Source organism: Mus musculus, chromosome 9, assembly GCF_000001635.26.
Source record: "Mus musculus strain C57BL/6J chromosome 9, GRCm38.p6 C57BL/6J".
Taxonomy (NCBI): domain Eukaryota; kingdom Metazoa; phylum Chordata; class Mammalia; order Rodentia; family Muridae; genus Mus; species Mus musculus.
The window spans coordinates 38099139-38121726 of record NC_000075.6 but is presented as its reverse complement, the minus strand read 5'-3'; the positions used below and the strand labels follow the sequence as shown (position 1 = coordinate 38121726).

Below are 22588 nucleotides of genomic sequence, written 5' to 3'. Positions count from 1 at the left end.
CCTGGTGTTTGTCTAGAAAATAGTCCATTTCATCCAGATTTTCAGTATTGTGGAGTATAGACTTTTATAATAGGATATGATGTTTTTTTAATTTCTTCTCTTTCTGTTGTTATGTCTCCCTTTTCATTTCTGATTTTGTTAATTTGGTTACTGTCTCTGTGCCCTCTGGTTAGTCTGGCTAATGGTTTATCTATCTTGTTGAATTTCTGAAAGAACCAGCTCCTGGCTTTGTTGATTCTTTGTATAGTTCTTTTTGTTTCTACTTGGTTTATTTCAGCCCTGAGTTTGATTATTTCCTGCCATCTACTTCTCTTGGGTGTATTTGCTTGCTTTTCTTCTAGAGCTTTCAGGGGCGCTGTCAAGCTGCTAGTGTATGCTCTCTCCAGTTTCTTTATCCATTTTAAATAGAGTAAAAACTTACTGAACATAGTAAACAAAACCTCAATTATAATCCAGTTTTGAGAAATAAAACTAGTAAACATTTTTATTTAAATCTTTGATTATCATAACCTCTTTAATGTTGTTTCACAAATGTTACTGGGTGCTCTGGTATTAGAGTAAAGAACATTGCAAAGGTAAAAAGATAAAATTGCCTATATTGTCCCACCTGTAAAGCTTTCCATTTTTATATTTAATCCTTTTATATAAATGCTTATAGGTGCTGTCTAGTAAACATGAATTCATCTTATGTTCTATCTTCAGCAAAGTCTGGTTTTTTGTCCTCATCTGTTATTTTTATTTTATTTTTTAATATTTCTAGGACAAAATTTATCATGCAATGAAAAAAATCTTAATCAAAACATCTTACTGACTTATTTTTGGCTCCTTAATTGGTTTATAGCACATAGTCACCTTAATCAAAATGGTGGTGAAGTTACATGGCTATTATTTTTAAAATATTTATTTAAAAAAAGGAGAGTTGAATCAAATTGATTATATATATATTAGTATGTTGTAGTAAATGAGGGTTGCCTATGTATAGATTTTTAATTATCAACCCTTTTTGATAAGTTTAAGTTAACTTTTTGTTATGGATTTTACAAATTTTTTGTCATACCCAATGAACTTATAAATCCTGAAGCACAGAAAGTTTGCATTTTAGTCTTACAAAACAGGAGATAAAGTTCATACTTCGGCATAAATTTTGGAGAGTTAAATAAAACCAAAACTGTGAGGAATAGCAATAATCCCCACTGGTAATATTCTATATTATAGCTGTGTTACAGCATACAGTGTCTTCTCCTGTGCTCTTTTGTTTTTCTCTCCTTGGCCCAAAGTCAAGTGCCCCACTTGACACAGGACATAATTATGGAGGAAACTTTTTAAAACGTATGTTTGGAATTAGGTGGGGGTGGGAGGAAGCTATCTATATCCAATCCCAGAACCAGCTTTTCAATAATGTACAACAGTATAAAACAACATTTTAATAGTATCTATACCTACAAGACACCTGAATTTCTACAAAACTGAATCCAATGACCAGAGCCAGTAATCAGAGATAGGAGAGAAAAGGGAATGCTCAGAGAAAAGAGACTCTGGGTGGGGCAGCTGCAGTAGTGAACAGCGTACAGGAGCAGAAAGCAGAGAGAGCAGGAAACTCTGAGAGATGACATCATTGAGGTTCTGTTTTCTATGGTTACCTTAACTGGAAAAGATCAATAAGGACATAGAAACATAAGGATCAGAGACAACTAAAAAATTCAACAGATAGACAGAATACAGTTCATCCACATTTTATAAATGGAAGATTTTGACAACATTGTTTTAATCTTTTCAAGAACAATAAGCAACATAACAAGCAATCCATTCAACACTGCAACAAGTTTGTGAGCACACCAGAAAATACATGTCTATCAAACAAAAGCTTAAAAAGAGAACACCATACAAAAACCTTCATTTATATATGCAACAACCAAGTTTGATCTCAGCTTTCCTGTGGGTTCCTCAAGTATGGGTCTCCCAGTTTCTCAGTTTCCATGGCTGGAGCCCTCAGGAAACCAAACAATGACAGGGAGCTTTGTCCAGACAGTACCTCTGACTTGAAAATTAACTCTGGTTCCAGGTTTTCTTTAATTCAACCAAATTTGTGCTTCAGTCAGTGTCCTTAACTACACCTTTAGTTCTATTCCACATTCTAGTCATGGAAAACCTGCCAGTTGTTTCCCCAAGCATTGAGCCTCTCTTATTTACATTTCAGGCCCCAAGGTAGGAGTCTGAAGGGACTAAACACAGGTCAGAAGAATTGGCAGCTCCAGCAAATGCCCATATCTCATTGGGACATCAAAATATGATCCTGGGTGTTCACCACTCTGACAGAGAATACATTTTAACAAAGGGCATTTATTCAGATACTGGTTGGCCAGGGCTATACATGGAATTCTAGATTTCCATGGTGTAGCACTAAGCCACACAAGACAGGGGTTTATAATGGCAGTGAGACTCCATTTATTTGCAGATATACATCGCGCAATCAGGAGGTTACATTCTTTTGATATACACACACGTGTCATTGCCTAAGTACAACCATGTTTATATGCAATCACAGCTTTTAGCAAATGGCAGGTTTCATGATTGTCTTGAGCAAGCAAGATTTGTTTATAGAAGTAGAGGCAGTGGTTCACATTTTGACCATGATTGTGATAAACAACACGTTCCTTAAAATTGTACAAGAATGGTCCTTAACATTGTTTCCATCTGTCTTTGGGTCTTTCAGGATGGAGGCAATTTTGTTTCATAGATCTCTTAATTACAGTAAGTTAAATTTAAAACACTCTGTTAGCCATCAAATAGTAAACTTGCTTATTCACATTATCTCCAATTAAGACATAGCAGGTCCATATATTCACATACCTGCCTTGAAGTCCATGAGGATAAAATCTACTATAGGTTTCCTTATCTTGAATGATCTAAATTAATTTTTCAGAGCACTGGAATTACAACAGATTTGTCATCACCTCTTTATCAAACTGCTTTATGACTATGAGAAAAGACCAAAGTGGAAAGGACGTTTCCCTCTTTCAAGTTTTTGAGAAACTAAAACCTTTAATATGAAATCTTTTATACATCATCCCAGAGGTTTACTAGGTGATCTAGTGAGACACCTTTTCTAAAACTACTGACATCAATATTTAGTGGCACAGCCACTAAATGTACCCATTCAAAGTGGTCCTTAAGATGTAGCCCTGTGGTAGGACACTTGCCAAACATGAAAGAGAGTTGGGATATAATCCCCTCAAACACACTCTACAAAACAATAAAATAATAAAATAAATATGTACTTTTAGCAAAGAGTCTGGATTTCTCCATTTCTGAGTATAATATTGACTAGCATTTTATATATAAATTATCATGATTTAAAAGGCTGTAGGAAAATGTACTGGTACATGGTAACTCAAATGTGTTTGTTCCCATAATCAGCTTCCAAACGCTGACAGCATTGCTTACACTATCAAGATTTTGCTGAAAGGCCCCAGATATAGCTGTCTCTTGTGAGATTATGCCAGGGCCTAGCAAACACAGAAGTGGATGCTCACAGTCAGCTATTGGATTGATCACAGGAACCCCAATGGAGGAGCTAGAGAAAGAACCCAAGGAGCTAAAGGGATCTGCAATCCTATAGGTGGAGCAACAATATGAACTAACCAGTAACTCCCCCCTGCCCCCAGAGCTTGTGTCTCTAGCTGCGTATGTATCAGAAGATGGCCTAGTCGGCCATCAGTGGAAAGAGAGGCCCATTGGTTGTGCAAACTTTATATGCCTCAGTACAGGCGAATGCCAGGGCCAAGAACTGGGAGTGGGTGGGTGGGCAAGTGGGTGGGGGACTTTTGGGATAGCATTGGAAATGTAAATGAAATAAATACCCAATTAAATAAAAAAGAAAAATGTGTTTGTTTTATTTTCTTTTTTTTTCTTTTTCTTTTTAAAGATTTATTTATTGATTATATGTAAGTACACTGTAGCTGTCTTCAGACACTCCAGAAGAGGGCGTCAGATCTCGTTATGGATGGTTGTGAGCCACCATGTGGTTGCTGGTATTTGAACTCTGGACCTTTGGAAGAACAGTCGGGTGCTCTTACCCACTGAGCCATCTCACCAGCCCCTTGATTTATTTTCAATACTCAAAATGATACCTATACTTTTAGAAGATTACAGATAAATTATTCTTTCTACCTTAAAAGGATGATAGGTTAATCATGCTTCACTTTCTCTATGTTTGAAATTTTCATGATAGTTGATTTAATTTACACTAGTGTTTAATAACTTTGATATTACAGTATTCTCACCTAAGTGCTTTAAAATATTTATGTTTAGTTTCTGTCATTTAAAAACTATAAAAAAAACAAAACAAACAACAGCAACAACAACAAAAATACAAACCTGTGAGTCTAATTCATTAAACAGGAATATAAGCAACTGAAAGCTTTACTTAGAGAAGTGACATCACAATTAAGAGTAAGAAATGAATGTAGACATTCAGATCCCCACCACAAAAGAAGTATGTGTATTCCTTTTCCAGTTTTGGGGAGACAGATATGGGATTTAACACTCTCCACTCTGAAGCAAATATCTTATAAAGGATTCCTCTGTATCTACCCTTTTAGAATAAGGAAAACTGAAAACCTACCCTTTCAGAGGATTTTCCTCTTTCCACTATTGGCCAAAGAGGGTTATGACTTCTCAGCGATTTGTTAGAGTGTTATCCATGTTCAGAATGGGGAAAGACAACCACTATTTCAGGAATTCTCAATAAAATTTATATTACTTAAACTGAAATAAAAAACTGTGGGTCAATTCCAGGACCTGAGTGTGGTAGATTAAAGATACCTGGGCTTTCACTTTAATGCTGCATTTTTACCGCTCTTGCAGATATGACATAGGGAAGAATGGCTTTAGGAAATGCCTCAAAAATATTCTCACAATGAAATATTTCTTCAGTCTGCTCCCTAGTCATAAAGGATACATATTTAAGAATTATGTCTATAAAAAATACAGATTCTATTTAAGTAAACATACTTTTCTTCAAAGTTTTTCTCAGTGCAATGTGAACATCCTTATTCCTTATGCTATAGATGAAAGGATTCAACATTGGGCCCACAATGGTATAAAAAATGGTTGATAATTTCTCTTCATCCACAGATGCACTAGAAGGCTTAAGATACATGAAGGCTGCAGCTCCAAAGAAAAGAGAAACAGCTATCACATGGGAGCCACAGGTACTGAAGGCTTTTGATCTACCTTCTGCAGAATGGATGCTGAGGATGTTGGAAAGGATTAAGGTATAAGTAATAAAAATAGTCAATGTAGGAACTATCACATTGACACCCACAACAATGAAAACTACCAGCTCATTGATGTAGGTACTTGTGCAGGAGAGCTTCAGGAGAGGGGGTATGTCACACATGTAGTGATTAATTATGTGGCCTTCACAGAAGGTGAGTCTCAGCATGCAAACAATGTGGGCTATGGCACCCACAAGCCCCATCACATACATCCCCACTGTCATCAAGAGGCAGACCTGATGGGACATGGTGACCTGGTAAAGCAGGGGCTTACAGATGGCAGCATATCTGTCATAGGCCATTGCTGTCAAAATGTAGCATTCATCAATAACAAAGAAGCAGAAGAAAAAAAGCTGAGTCATACACTCTGCATGAGAGATGGTGTTCTGCTTCACAAAACCCACCAGCATTCTGGGGGTTATGACAGTGGAGTAGCAGAGATCTGTGAAGGAAAGGTTGAAGAGAAAGTAGTACATGGGGGTGTGCAGGGGAGGATTCAACACAATCAGAACAATCAAGCCCAGGTTCCCCATCACAGAGACCACATAGATTCCCAAGAAGAGAAAGAAGAGCGGCAGCTGGAGCTCTGGCTCTTGTGTCAAGCCCAGCAGAATAAATTCTTTCACTGAAGAGGAATTTCCTACAGCCATTCTTCCCTATTTCATATCTGCAAGGACAGTAAAAATGCAGCATTAAAGTGAAGTACCATCCATCTTCAATCTATCACACTAAAGTGAGACTAAGAACCAGAATAAGATGATAAATTCGAGCTCACACTTCTCTGCATTTTTCTCCCTACATTTTATGGTAGTTAAGGCACAGAAATATTATAAATTTATGGGAGGCACATCTTTGGGAATAATATTCAGGGAATCAATAACCATTATTATCTTTGTAGGATCTCAGTTTTACCTTGACATCCACTTCCTTTTTCAGGCTCAGTGGTAATCTCAAAACAGACGAGAAAGACACACCAAAGGCTCACTGGGTTGCTCAGAGGTAGTTGGGGGAAAGAAAATCATGCATCCAGTTCAATACTTACCTTTGTATATGACTTTACAAGTGACATTGCTGATGCTTCTGTACTCTCTGAAAAGGGCACATACAAATGGCAGGGTGAGCTTTAAAGGTGTATAGCTCAGAGAAAAATATTATTCTCTGTTATTAGGTTCTGCTCCTTGGACTGGGATTTCAGAGCCCTCATTTCTTCAGGTTATGAGAATCCATGTTTCTACATTATGATTTCTGGTGGTATCTTTTTCTACAATGCCTTCTCTACCACAGAGGTTGGTAAATAGCACCTACTGATGTCACAAGAGCCACCTGGTAATGACCCAAGGGGGTTTTATGAGTTTGTAATCTTAAGGGCCTGAGTAAAAATTGAAAATGCTATGTTTCCTGGTAATTTACCCCAGAGTAAAAGCTTTGTAGTTATAGTACTTACATAGATGTCAATAGTAAAAAGCATTGCTTTATTGAAGGTATACAGTATTGTTATGCTTCATTGTTATTGTTTGAAATTTTTATACACATATGCAATATGTTTTGATCAAACTCATTCCTGATTTCTTCTCCTACAATTCTTTCTCCATTGTCCTGCCACTATTCCATCACTTCATCAGTTCTTTTCCCTTACTTTTATTTGCCCACTGAGTCCACTCAACAGTGCCAATATGTATATAATTGTAGGGTCATTTACTGAGTGTAGATAGCTTCTCAAGGGGTCCATCCTTGAAGAAGATATATACATCCTTGAAGATGTATATATCTGATTTGTTTGTTGGGTTTGTTGGTGGGTTGGTTGATTGGTGGGATGCATGGATGGATGGATGGATGGATGGATGGATGGATGGATGGATGGATGGATGGATGGTTGTGAAAACACAGTCTCCTTGCATAGCACATGCTGACTTGGAACTCACTATGTGGTACAGGAAGGCCTTGAACTTGTCATTTTCATGCCTTAGATGCCTATGTATGGATTACAGCACATGTCACCACAACTGGCAGTATTATTATTCATTTATTTATTTTTTGTTTCTTTATGCTTTTGTTTTCTCAGTATAGGCTCTTAAGAACATAAAGTAGCTGAGCCTGATGATAAATCCCTATAATACTAGCAAGTGTAGATACTGAGTTCAAGACCTACCCAGAGTCCAGAAAGTGATTATAGTCAGCATACCTTGAAACCTTATATGCCTCAGTACAGGGGAACGCCAGGGCCAAGAAGTGGGAGTGGGTGGGTAGAGGAGTGGAGGGGGGTATGAGGGGACTTTTAGGATAGCATTTGAAACGTTAATGAAGAAAATACCTAATCTAAAAAAAAGAAAAAATCAAATACAAAAGTAAAAAGAAAAATGGCTATATATAATGCAATGAAGAAGCAATTCATAGTACAGACAGGTAGCACATAAAGCTTGAAAATTTTATCTTTAACCACTGTATCACTTGCTTAATTCTAACATAAAAATTCATTAAATACTGAAGCTTACTATATGACTTGAACAAGTGAAGATGGTTTGCTTGTAGCTCTGAAGACTAAAAGTCCATCATCAATTGTGGGTTCTGTTACTTCTAAGACTTCCTTATTTGGTTTACAGATGTCTGTGTTTTTGCTGTGTTCTCACCTGGTTCTTTGTATGTGTATGTTCATTCTGGATCTATATCTGTCCTCCCTTTATTACAAGGACACTAGTAAGGTTGGCTTAGGGCCCATCTTAACATCACAAATTTACTTTAACATTACAAAATATGAGTCTTAAATTATTAGCATCCTTAAGAGCCTAGTACTGTGACTGTCATTCCACTGTCCTGGGGAACAGGACACCTACAAAAACTCCTGCAGGAACATACCTGCATGATAACCACTATTCTGAAAGAAAGTGAAGATAGTGTGAAATACACTGAACAGAAATATCATGATTAGTGAGACTCTATGCTGTGTTTCATAACATAAAGAGACAAAAAGAAGCTGTCAACCTAATACATGAAATCACATACTGCTTAGAATGTTATTAAAAGGATCAAGTTATATGTACATAAACAATCCTATTTTGTAGATGGCTCAACAATTTATTCAGTCCTCAAAAATAAGTCCTAAAATATATACACTAGCCTGTGCTTGAGTCTCAGACATAGTGACCTAGTTTGTATGACTTCTGGTTACCTTGATTTCTTGAGTATTATTGATTTTCATTAAATCAGCAAATAAATAAATATTTAAGAATGGTACTATTTCTTCAATAAAATCTGTTCAAAATGAACTCATGAGACCTGGTGCTTGTCTAGCATGAGAATAGGCTACACTCAATCCCAATAGTACAAAAAACGTATATTTCCTCAACTATTTTTAATATTTTTTTTCTCCATATGCTAATTTATCTGTTTCATATGTGACAAATTATGTTTGCAATCTATATTATAGTTCAAACTGATCTTACAACTTTTAACAATATATATGGATCTTATAGGAATATATATATGTGTATATATATATATATATATATATATATATATATATATATATATAATCCCTCAGTTAATTCCAAGTATGCATTAACAGAGTCTCCCTTAAAATCATTGCAGTAACTCTAATACCCAATACCTATAATCATGTGCTTACACAGACACTACTACTTGCAGCTATGGTGCAACTACTAGCAGATCATCATCAACCTGAAGTTTACAGGTTTACAGTCAAATGTTGTAAGCATGGAGTAGTGGTGCATGCATACATTCTCAGTACTCAAAAGACAAAATCAAGGGGATCATCATAGCTCACCCCACCCCTACCCTCTGGGCTGCACACTGGAATCTTTCTCAAGGCAAAGAAAGACATAAATAAGCAGTGAAAGGTTAGAGAGTGTCAAAGAAATGTTGAGCAAGAGAAGTTATATGAAAAAAGAACATGTTTATTTATCTGTAATATGACAGTATATAGTGTTTTAAATGTGTCATTTATTTAATATGTACCACACAGTTTTATTATTAGCTGGCCAGAATCTAAGACTGAGAACAAAAGTCAAAACCTACGGAATCCAGAATCAACCCCAGACCTGTTACACTATTTTTTTAATTTGACACAACTAAATGAGGATATGAAGAAATGGGATCAAGGGATTCCCAACTAACACCTATTGCTGTTTCAGCTGACATTGAGCAAACATTGATCTACTTTCTCCTATGTTTATCATTAGACAGTAAGACAAGAAGCATCATCATGTCTACTGGACATGAAAACTTTTTCTTTAAGACATATTGTTTTATGAATTGTACTACAAATTTTCCATGGGACCTAGATTAGTTATAAATGAGCATAGATTGAGCTTCAGAATAAGAGAAGTAATGAAAGGCTTTCTGTTGTTTGTTTGATATCACCAAGGGTTTTATTGTGCTTGCTTGCATCCATTACTTTCTCTTGCAATGCCTCAGTTCAACTCCATATTAATTACTCCTCACATTCATATGCACTTCCTCTGACTTAGCCTTCTCCCATACCATTAATCTATTTCCCAAAACCATTCCTCTTTCTCTTTAAGATCGATGTAACCTCTAAAATTCTAATAGGCTTGTCGTTCTGCCTAGATGTTCTGGAGGCAACCCTGTATCAGGTCACCTGCTTTCCTCCTCAGAAAGAGCCCCTCCTAATGGTCAGCACAAAAGCATCGGACAGTTATTCTCAGTACAATTACATTCCTCCAGGGCATTGTGTATCATTCTTTCCATACAAATTCACAGACACAAACATTTTTTTTTACCACTTTACAGTTCTGTAGCCTTCTCAGATCACAAGTGTCTTCAGCCTTCTTCTAAACTATATTTTTAATGTTGGACCAAAATATAGATATTTTATTGCCTAAAATAAGAGAGACCCTCAGTTTATACTTGCTTTTAAATAAACTCCATCATTGTATATAGAAACTTTATGACATAATGAAAAGAAAATCATAAAAGGGAAAATACCAAGTGCTAATAAATGGTGGTAATATAATTTATTTGAAGAAAAGACAGATATCTTTAACAATAACTAGTAAACTTGCTTAGTCAAATTCTTTGCAATGAATACATGGAAGGTCCTTATAATCACATGCCTAACCTAAAGTCCATAAAGAAAAAACCTAATATAGGTTCCCCATATCCTGAATGACCTAACCTATTGTTCACAACAGACTCATCAACTCCTCTTTACCAATATTATCTTAGACTATAGAGAGAAGTCTAGAGTAAATAGGGCATTTCCCTTCATCCTTCATCTTTTGGAGAAACAAATGACCCTTTCAAAATGAAATCTACAAATATTCCCAGAGGGTTATTGACTGAACAAATCAGATTATTTGTGTCTAAGATTACTGAAATCAGTATCTCTATGGCACTGCAACATAACATTTCTAGATTACTCTAATCAAACATACGACCATTGTGCTTATAATGTAGCTAAATGAAAGAATTTTAGCATTAAAGAGATTCTAAATGTGAATAAACAACACACAACATGCACACACATACACAGCAAAAAATGTATTTTAAAAGGCAAATTTTTAAAAGTATCATGATTTTATCATTTCTGAGTATAATATCATTGAGTGTTTTCTACTTAAATTCTTGTGATTTCTAAGACTACAGTATACTATACTGGTAGATTACTACAAAAAAAATGTGTTTGTTAAATTTTCAATACTAAAAACTGATAACATAAAATTTTAGAAAATTACAGAATAACCTATTCTCTCTTCACTTAAAGGATAGTGGATCAATCATCCTTCACTCTCTTTACCTCTGAATGTCTCTCTCTCTCTCTCTTTTTTTTTACTTCGTACCTGACATTATTTTAACTGACATACTTTTGACTAAAATAATAAGATGAAGAAAATGTCAAGATGGTCATTAATAACTGTTGGTACTCAGAAGCTACATTTTAACTCTCAGTCCTAAAATTCCTACAGAGAAAATATCAATACCTACTATTTCGCTATCAAAATTACTGACAGTCTGAATGCACTTAAGTAGCAATGGGTACAAATAACTTCCATCACTATTAGGGTTGAAAATCATCTAAAAACTATCACCAGAATAAAGGAGAAGGAAGTGAATTGAACAAATGTATATGAAATGAGAGGGACTAGGAAAAGTTCAAATATTAATAAATCTAGACCGTAGCCACAGAGCTTAGTGAGGAACTACATGAACATGTACAATATATTGAGTAACTATTGATATGATTGAGATACAAAACAAAATTGAACATGGAAACCTACATATTTTCAGTGAAACTCTCATAGCATTCTAATTGATTTTGTCAACATTTCCCAAGAATGTACATTATTTGCATTTTTTCCTTTTCAGACAGATCTGGGACATGTTTAAATAATTACAAACCTTAAATTGCCAATTACGTATCTCAATAAAACAATATCCCTTTTGTGACTTTTCTTAAGAAGACATAGACAAACTTATAATTTACCTCAAATGGGTCACCAATCATAGACCAAAGAAATGATTCTAAGTTTATTCTTGTGAAGTAATGGGATTACTACAGTCAATTCTGAGAAATTGATGAAAATTTTCCATAATTTACTGATTTTTACACAATAATAAATAATTTTGATTCCATAATATTCTGACCATTGTTTGGATTTTTTGGATTTCGAGTTCTTTTACTCATTTTTACCATTGAAGTTTTACAAAACTGTGGTTCAAATTCAGGGACTTATGCTTATAAACATTGCTCTGACACTGAGTTATTCATTCAGTCCTCTCCAAAATTGTAAATCTGACATACCATAAGGTTTTCCATTCATATCAATTACAAATTCTTCTTAGATAAACATACTTTTCTTCAAAGTTTTTCTCAGTGCAATGTGGACATCCTTATTCCTTAAACTGTAAATGAAAGGATTCAACATTGGGCCCACAATGGTATAAAATATGGTAGATATTTTATCATCATCCACAGATGCACTAGAAGGCTTAAGGTACATGAATGCTGAAGCTCCAAAGAAAAGAGAAACAGCAATCACATGGGAGCCACACGTACTGAAGGCTTTCGACCTACCCTCTGCAGATTGAATGCTGAGGATGTTAGAAAGGATCAACGTGTAAGAAATAAAAACAGTCAGACTGGGTATTATTACATTGACACCCACAACAATGAAAACTACCAGCTCATTGATGGAGGTGCTTGTGCAGGAGAGCTTCTGGAGAGGAGGTATGTCACACATGTAGTGATTGATAATGTTGCCATCACAGAAGGTCAGACTTAGCATGCTACCAGTATGTGCCATGGCACCCACAAGCCCCATCACATACACTCCCACCATCATCAAGTGGCAGACCTGATGAGACATGGTAACCTGGTAAAGCAGGGGCTTACAGATGGCAGCATATCTGTCATAGGCCATTGCTGTCAAAATGTAGCATTCATCAATAACAAAGAAGCAGAAGAAAAAGAGCTGAGTCATACACTCTGCATGAGAGATGATGTTCTGCTTCACAAAACCCACCAACATTCTGGGGGTTATGACAGAAGAGTAGCAGAGATCAATAAAGGAAAGGTTGAAGAGAAAGTAGTACATGGGGGTGTGCAGGTGAGGATTCAACACAATCAGAACAATCAGTCCCAGGTTCCCCACCATGGAGACCACATAGATTCCCAAGAAGAGGAAGAAGAGAGGCATCTGGAGCTCTGGCTGCTGTGTTAAGCCCAGCAGGATAAACTCCTTCACAGAAGAGTCATTGCTGAAGGCCATTCTTCCCAACATCATGTCTAAGTGAGAATAGTAAAAATAGTAACATTAGAATAAAATCTCAGCCCTCTCCCACCAACATCCTTAAAATTACACAAAGAACAATTGTGGAAGAGTAAAAGTTATCCCATGCTTGTTGGCACTGGTTTTCAATATCTAAGTGGCTTATTGTATAAAACAAAACATAAAGACATGGGAGTATTATTCAGGGAACCAACGATTATTCTTGCTTCTGTAGCTTCTTTGTTCTCCTTCTACCATGACATTCACCTCCCAAGTGATAATCTCAAAAGAATGGAAAAGGCACATCAACAATTCAAAGCAAGTGTGCCTTCAATACTTACCTTTGTACATGAGGACGTCAAAAGTGAATTTACTACCTTTTTTTCCTACTCTTATGCTGACAAGTACTCATGTCATTAGAGAACTCTAAACATGTATAGCTTGGAAAAAAACAAGAAACAAAACATTTCTTTCTGTTGTTACTACATTTTACTTTCTGGTGATGAGGAAAATTAATTTTGGATTGGTAAAGTCAGACTTCTTATTTCTCCAGGTTCAGAAAAGGCATGATTCTATACTATCATTTTTGTGGTGGCTTTTCCAAGAATGTCTTCTCTAGTCCATAGGTTGGTAAATAGCATCTACTAATATCTCAAGTGTCTGCTGATTGGGACCCAAGAGAATTTTATGAGTTTGTATTCTTAGCGACCTGATTAAAAATTGGAAGGATTCTGTTTCCCAGTTCTTTCCCCCCAGAGATCAGACTTTATTACTATGGATATTACAGATTAGTTCAATGGTGATGTCATTACCATATTAGAGTTTATAATTTTGTGTTTGAATTTTGTAAATATATACAATGTGTTTTGATTCTTTTACCCAATTGCTTCTCCTACAATTACTTCCCCATCCTCTTTCCATTATCCCTTCATCTTTTATTTTTTTCTCATTTTTTTAACCCACTGATTCCATTCAGAACTGCCACTGCATATATGAGTATAGTGATACCTATGGAAATTTAAGTGCCCTCTCAGGGGCCATCCAAAAATTTTTAAATCAACTCTGTTTCTCCCAGTAATTATCAATTGTTAACAGTTTCTCAGCTAGAGGTAGAACTTTATGCACATATCGTTTTTCAATGCCTGTGATTTACTTGACTTTCCACGGGTCTTATATATACTATGGGGACAACTATGGGTTCACTTGATCAATGAACCTGTTGAGTCCCGAAAATATTCTTTTATTGTATTTATTTATCATCTTGGTCTCTTACAATCTGTCCATTCATGTTTTCCTTATAATCCTTGTAACTTGGGCGAAGGGATGGAGAAACTATTTGGGACTGAACACTCCCAGATTCTTAATCACTGCCTCGTTCCATTATGGATGTTTGTGATAATCACTATCTCCTGCCAAAGGAAGCATCTCTGATGAAGAAGAAAGATATACTAATCTACAGGTGTAATGTATAATGAAAATTTATTAAGAGTTTAGTCAGTTTAATACTGTATCCATAGCTGAAAAACAGTCTTAAGTACTTCTCCAGGGCCTGTTACCTATCAAGTCTCAGGTGATTGCCTACAAGAACTATATTAATTTCTGCCTATGAAGCAAGCCTGAAATACAAACAAAGAGTGGTTATTTACTCCAAAAACACTTGTACTAGTATGGCATAAGAGGGTATATCCTACCAGCTCAGCCATTATTTTAGCTTTCAGAATTCCCAGCTATGTATTTTGGTTATTAACTGTGATAACTTGTCTAGACATTAAGCACTAAGAATTTAACAATGGGAATAACATTTCTAGGCAGATACAAGATTCTTTTCTCTACATTATTACTTGATTATATGGTATCTTCACAAATAATATTTCACCATCAAGTATGGGCATAATCAAGAACAATGAAAATAGTCTGAAATATTGCGGAAAGGAAACTATGGAACAGAACACAACTGGCAAACAACCCAAAAAAGGTAGCCCAAAATCCCTGATATTTGTTTTTATTAGGTAGTGTGTGGTATCTAGGAGAAACACTGTCTCACAATTATAGGATAAGTTCACTTAAACCCCTTTTATACATAAGTATATTTTGGAAAGTTTGTACAGTATGTGTTAGCATACTAACACATAATTTTTCAAATATCCTTAATGTTAGTTATACCTCTTCAAAGTCCATTCTTAATTCTACCCTCCTAACTCCTGTCCTACTCAGTCCTTCCTGCTCTGTTATTCTCCAGTAGTCTTTGATATCACCAGTAGTCTGTATTTTCATATATTTTATTTCTGCTAAGGTAGGCACTCTCCAAATTGAAGAGCAGGAAAGCAAGTAACATATACATGGATTCTCCATATTTTCTTTCACAAGGTAAAATCCTATATGTGTGCTTAGACTGTTAAATCGGGATCTGACAAAGAATCTAAACAGTCCCATAGACCCTAAGGAAATAGAAGTAGTCACTAAAATCACCCCAAACAAAAAACCCTCAGTGCCAAATTATTTTAGTGCAGAATTCTATCAGACCTTCGAAGAATACATAATACCAATACTTCTCAAACTACTCCACAAAATAGAAACAGAAGGAATGCTACCTAATTAGTTTTTGAAGCCACAATTATGCTAATACCTAAACCACACACACACAAAACCAACAAAGAGAACTTTAGAACAATTTCCCTTAAGAACGCAAAAAATACTCAATGAAATTCTCACAAACTGAATCAAAGAACACAACAAATGATCATTTACCATGATCAAGTAGGCTTCAATTCAGGCATGCAGGGATGGTTCAGTATAAGGAAATCCATCAAAGTAATCCATTATACAAACAAATTCAAAGGCCTTTAACAAAATACAACACTACTTCATGTTAAAAGTCTTGAACAGATCAGGAATTCAAGGCTCATAGCTAAGCATAATAAAAGCACTATACAGTAATACCATATCTAACATCAAATTAAGTGGAGAGAAACTTGAAGCAATCTCACTACAATCAAAAATAAGACAAGGCTGCCCACTCTCTCACTATTTATTCAATATAGTACTTGTTCTAGCTAGAGAAATTAGACAGCAAAAGGAGGTCAAAGAAAAAAATTGGACAAAATTTGGACAGAAATACAAATTGGAAAGAAAGAAATCAAGACATCACTATTTGTGATGATATGATAGTATACTTAAGTGGCCCCAAAAATTCTACCAGGGAACTCTTACAGCTGATAGACAACTTCAGCAAAATTACTGGATATAAAATTAACTCAATTTAGTAGCTTTCCTTTACATAAAGGATAAATGGACTGAGAAAGACATTAGGGAAACAACACCCTTCACACTACTCACAAATAATATAAAACATCTTGGTGTGACTCTAACCAAGCAAGAGAAAGATCTACATAAGAAGAACTTTAATCTCTGAAGAGAGAAATTTAAGAAGACCTCAGAAGATGGAGAGAATGAAAATGTTGATACATCATACCCAAACTTACAGGACACAATGAAAGCATTACTAATAGGAGAATTCAGAGTACTAAGTGCTCTGGAAAAGAAACTGGAGAGATTTTACACTAACAACATAACAGAACACTTGAGAGCTCTAGAACAAAAGGAGGCATACTCACCCAAGAGGAGTGAGTAGAAGGCAAGAAATAGTCAAACTCGGGGCCAAAAACAACCAAACAGAAACAAAGAAAACAATACAAAGAATTAACAAAATCAGAAGCTGCTTCTTTGAGAGAATCAACAAGATCATAAACCCCTAGCCAAACTAACTAAAGGGCCGAGAAGCAGAATCCAGATTAACAAAATCAAAAATGAAAAGGGAGACATAACAACATAAATGGAGGATATTCAAAAATCATCGCATCCTACTATAAAAACCTATACTCAACAAAACTGGAAAATCTAGATGAAAAGGATGGTTTTCTAGACAGATACAATATAACAAAGTTAAATCAAGAGCAGGTAAACTATGTAAACAGGCCCATATCACACAAGGAAATAGAAGAAGTTATTAAAAATCTCCCAACCAAAAAAAAAAAAAAAAAAAAAAAGCTGCCCAGAGCAAGAATTCTACCAGACCTTCAAAGAAGACCTAATACTCATTTTCCTCCAACTATTTCATAAAATAGAAAGAGAAGGAACACTACCTGACTCTTTCTATGAAGCCACAATTACTCTAATACCTAAACCACACAAGGACCCAACCAAAAAAAGAGAACTTCAGACCAATCTTGCTTATGAAAATCAATGCAAAAATAAAATTCTTGCCAACCGAATCCAAGAACACCACCACAATCAAGTAGGCTTCATCCCAGGGATAAAAAGTTGGTTTAATATAGGAAAATCCATTAACGTAATCTACTATATAAAAAACTCAAAGAAAAAAATCAAATGATCATCTCCTTACATGCAGAAAAAGCGTTTGACAGAATACAACACCCCTTCATGTTAAAAGTATTGCAGACATCAGGAATTCAAGGCCCATACCTAAACATAATAAAAGCAATTTACTGCAAACCAACGGCCAATATCAAATTAAATGGAGACATACTTGAAGCAATCCTGCTGAAATTGAGGACCAAGATGCCCACTCTCCCCATATCTATTCAATATACTACTCAAAGTGCTAACTATAATAATAAGACAACACAAAGAGATCAAGGGGATACAAATTGGCAAAGAAGAAATAAAGGTATCACTATTTAGACCTTAGACGAAATGCCCAACAGTAGGTAGAGGAAACTTATAGAGCCCATCTACAGCAGGAAGACAGGACATCAAATGAGGAATGGTTGCCATCCCACAGTCACATCTCTGACCCATAATAGTTCCTGTCTGAAAGAATTACAGGGATGGAAATGGAGAGGAGCCTGAGGAAAAGAAGATCCAGCAACAGGCACAAAGTGGGATCCAGCTCAAGGGGAGGTCCCAAGGCCTGACACTAATACTGAGGATATTGAGCACTCACAAAAAGGAATCTATCATGATTGCCCTCCTAAAGACCCAAGCAGCAGCTTGAAGAGTCAGATGCAGATATTTGCACCCAACTAATGGGCAGAAGCAGCTGAACCCTGTTGCTGAATTAGGGAAGGCTGAAAGAAGCTTAGGAGAAGTGTGATCCTGTAGGAGGACCAGCAGTCTCAATTAATTTGGACTCCTGAGCTTCACAAACACTGGACCACCAAACAGGCAGTATACACCAGCAGATAAGAAGCCCCCAACACACATAGAGTGGAAGGCTTCCAGGTCTGTGTTCATTCAGAGATGATGCACCTAATCCTCAAAAGACTGGATGCTCCAGGGAGTTTAAAGGTCAGGTGGTGTTGGGGGGGGGGACATCCACATGGAGATGGGGGAGAGGAGTAAGTATGGGATGTGGAACACTCAGAGGGTATACAGGGGGAGGGGATAAAATATGGAGTATAAATTAAAAAAATAAATAATTTAAAAAAATGTCCTTCACCTTAGAAAACCTTCTGAATCCTGATTAATGTACTTTTCTTGCATGGATTAAGCTCCATAAATCTGAAATATATCCTGCTTATATGTGTTTCCAAGTGAATACATTTTGTCTGCAGTCTTCATAATAAAAATACACACATTTTATAAATCAGCAATTTTAGACTACTGAAAGGTTTACTTTTGAAAAATTGTAATGTTTTACATTTGATAAAATGTTTTGAAGTTTTTATATTACTTCAGGCAAAGCTTATTTCTCTGCAAAATTGGCATTGTATATATTTATCATAAGTAGTAACATGAGATGTAGAAAGACTTGTGCATAACAAAATCTATAACTCATTAAGCATATTTCCTGCTATATCTTCCTATAGCTCATTTGACCTCTGCACCACAGTGTTTATAAGCCCTCTTTGTAATCTACATTCCTGTCATATATACTTATTTAAACACATTACAGATATACTCAAAAGATGCTCCAACATATAACAAGGACATATGCTCCTCTATGTTTATAGCAGCCTTATTTATAATAGCCAGAAGCTGGAAACAACCCAGATGTCTCTCAATGAAAGAATGGATACAGAAAATATGGTACAGTTAGACAATGGAGCACTACTCAGCTATATTAAAAATGATGGCTTCATGAATTTTGCAGGAAAACGGATGAAACTAGAAAATACTATTCTGAATGAGGTAACCCTGTCACAAAAGGACACCCATAGTAAGTAGTCACTGATAAGTGGACATTGGCCCCAAAGCTTAGAATAACCAGGATACAACTCATAAACCATATGAAGCTTAACAAGAAGGACCACCAGAGTGTGGATGCTTCAATCCTACTTAGAAGAGGGAACAAAATAATCATGGGAGGCAAATGGAGGGAGGGACCTAAGTGGGAGAGGGAGGAGGAAAAATGGGAGCAGGACCAGGTATGGCAAGAGACAGTAGAGAAGTCCCGAGGGTCAGGGAAATTAAGAGAATATGTAACAGTGTGGGGTTCGGAACTCAGGGTAGCCACCAGAAAGTCCCAGGTGCCAAGGAAGCAAGAGGTTCCGAGGACCCATCAGGGTTGACATTAGCCGAAATACCCAACATAGGGGAGATAGAACCTGCAGAGATGACCTCTGATAGATAGGCTCAGTCCCCAGTTGAGAGATGGGGCCACCCACCCATCTCAAAATTTTGATCAAGAATTGTTCCTGTCTAGAGGAAACATAGGGACAAAAATTGGAGCAGAGATTAAAGAAAGTCCATCCAGAGACCACCCCACATTGGGATCCATCCCATCTGTAGAAACCAAACTTCAACATTATTGCTGATGCCAAGAAGTGCTCCCCATAGAGGCTCTGCCAGCACCTGACTAATACATATGCATATACTGACAGCAAACCATAGAACTGAGCCTGAGGACCTCAATGGAACAGTTGGGGGAAGGACTGAAGGAGCTGTAGAGGATTGCAACCCCATAGGAAGAACAATAATATCAACTAACTGGAACCCCCAGAGCTCTCAGGGACTAAACCACCAGCCAGAGAGTATACATGAATGGCTTCATGGCTCCAGCTACACATGTAGAATCAATGGGACAGGAGGCCCTTAATCCTTTGGAAATTTGATGCCCTGGCATAGGGAGATGCTAGAGAGGTGAAGCAAGAGTGAATGGGTGAGTGGGAGGAGAACCCTTTTAGAGACAAAATGTTGGGGGGATGGGATGGGAAGTTTGCAGAGAGGAAACCTGGAAAGGGGACAACATTTAAAAGGTAAATGAATAAAATAACCAATAAAAGCAAAATGTAATCCCAGCATTCTTCAATATACCATGTTAAAATGAGACTGAAAACCACAATAACAGGATAATTCAAGATCACATGTCTTACGCCTTTTTTTCCTCTTTGATTTTCTGTAAATATTTTGCAGATTTGTGGTTTATGATGATGATGGTTGCCTGGTAACTTTTCATGGAGTTTTGCTGAAGCCACAGACTCTTCAGTTGGGCCTGAGTGCAGAGTCCTGCATATCTGCACAAGAGACAGCATGACATGTTGTTATGTCATGGAGTGTAGTTAACAAGATGTGGGCTTCCATACTGTTAATGGTTGCTAGGTGTGAGGATTGTTTGTATAAATTTTTTCTTATTTCATGTTCCTCTTTTGGTAAATATTTGCCTGCCAAGATTATTGGGGAAGATTCTCCCTGTTAAAGTTAATGATTCCATGATAATTAGAAACTGGGGGGTGAGGGTGTGCTCATATTCTTCAACAAGGTAGTAATGCTGAGACCATTTAGAACACCCCTTAAGGCTGTGGGAACAAACTCTAAAAACTTGAGTTCAAGATCATAAATATTTCAACTATGCAGAATATAAGAATACAATATGAATTGTATGAGGAATTTCATGGACCTAAAAGAACAAATGCACCTCTACATTAATGAGCCAGTGTGTCAGAAAGATATTAAGAAAGGAGATAAGAGATTTAGGGAGTGATGATTTCAGGGTAGGATCCCATCCAGCTAATATCATAGTGTATGTTTTCAAAGGCAGGTATATTCTGAATACAAGGTCAGCCTGAGACACAACATGTTTATGTCCAGGAGTTTTAGGAGTAGTGATCTCAGTGTAAGATCCTACCCAGCTAAACTTATTATTTATACTTACAAAGTCACACAGATCTCTAAGTTCAATTACTAGTTTAAAAATGTACTTACAATCTTTTCTAATAATCAGGGACTACGGTCATAAAATGTTGATTCATGGGAAAATCAAAGGGAACCTGGGATGGAGGATTAGTTTGAAATGTACATAAAAGACTGGGCTCTTGTCTGTAAGAGCTGGACTATCTAAATCTTTCTAGATAGCAATCTCAAGCAGAAGACAGGGCTGTCAGCTTGAACCCTCAAATTTACTTTGAGTCCTTTTTGCCACTCCCAAACATCTCTTCCTCAGAAACCCTCTCACCAAACTGAGGCTGGTACTCAGTACCTGTGGATTGTTAGAGGGAGATAAATATAGGGCATAAACTTCACTTCTCTGCCTTTGTACTATATGTATATCCTATTATCTTGCCATTGGGGCAGATTGATTTTTTTACACAGACAGACAAGACATTCAGAAAATGGCAGTAGGAGATTGAAATATGAAATATAGACATCATGAGCCACAGATTGCGAATGGACAGGTTTTACACCTCCAGATCACTGTCCACAAGGCTCTATTTATCAGCACTTTCCTAACATAAACTTGTGTTTAACCCTTGCAAAGCCAAATGGAACTTAAATTAGTGCTGAGTAAAGATTCTCATATCTGATGTATGCTGCCTGGTTGTTGGTCCAGTGTTTGAGAGATCTCAGTAATCCAGATTAATTGAGACTGCTGGTCCTCCTACAGGATCGCACTTCTCCTCAGATTCTTTCAGTCTTCCCTAATTCAACAGGGGTAAGCTGCTTCTATCCATTGATTGGGTGTTGCTTCTGTCCATTGATTGGGTATAAATACCTGCATCTGACTCTTTCAGCTGCTTGTTGGGTCTTTCAGAGTGCAGTCATGATAGATCCATTTTGGTGAGTGCTCCATAGCCTCAGTAATAGTGTCAGACCTTGGGACCTCTCCTTGAGCTGGATTCCACTTAGTGCCTGTTGCTGAACCTTCTTTTCCTCAGGCTCCTCTCCATTTCCATCCCTATAATTCTTTCAGACAGTAACAATTATGGGATGTGACTGTGAGATGGCAACTCCATCCCTCATTTGATGTCCTGCCTTCCTGCTGGAGGTGGGCTTTATAAGTTCCCTCTCCCTACAGTTGGGTGTTTCATCTAAGGTCCCTCCCTTTGATTCCTGAGAGTCTCTCACCTCCCAGGACTCTGGTGCATTATCGGGTGTTCCCCCAGCCTCCCCACAACACACATACAATAGAGGACTTCCTGGTCTGTGTTCATTTAGAGATGATGCACCTAACCTTCAAGAGTCTGGAGGCCCCAGGGAGCTTAGAGGTCAGGAGGGGTATGAGTGGGATCATCCACGTGGAGACAGGGTGGGGTGGGGAGGAGGTGTGGGATGTGGAGCAGTTGGATGGTAGATGGGGGTGTGAGGAATGGACTATGGAGTGTAAAA

General features: G+C 36.9%; 2 protein-coding genes across 2 annotated transcripts; both read right to left on the bottom strand.

Moving 5' to 3' along the window:
* Positions 1 to 4999: 4999 nt before the first annotated feature.
* Positions 5000 to 5929, bottom strand: Olfr889 (olfactory receptor 889). Its single transcript, NM_146482.1, has one exon. The coding sequence runs from the start codon at positions 5927 to 5929 to the stop codon at positions 5000 to 5002; it is 930 nt and encodes a 309-aa protein (NP_666693.1).
* Positions 5930 to 12094: 6165 nt separating this feature from the next.
* Olfr888 (olfactory receptor 888) lies at positions 12095 to 13039 on the bottom strand. Its single transcript, NM_146424.1, has one exon. It carries the CDS (start codon positions 13037 to 13039, stop codon positions 12095 to 12097), a length of 945 nt encoding a protein of 314 aa, NP_666635.1.
* Between the last annotated feature and the right edge of the window lie 9549 nt (positions 13040 to 22588).

Excerpts from the sequence above, each read along its gene's own strand:
- Olfr889 (NM_146482.1), bottom strand. The coding sequence starts at position 5,929 with ATGGCTGTAGGAAATTCCTCTTCAGTGAAAGAATTTATTCTGCTGGGC.
- Olfr888 (NM_146424.1), bottom strand. The coding sequence starts at position 13,039 with ATGATGTTGGGAAGAATGGCCTTCAGCAATGACTCTTCTGTGAAGGAG.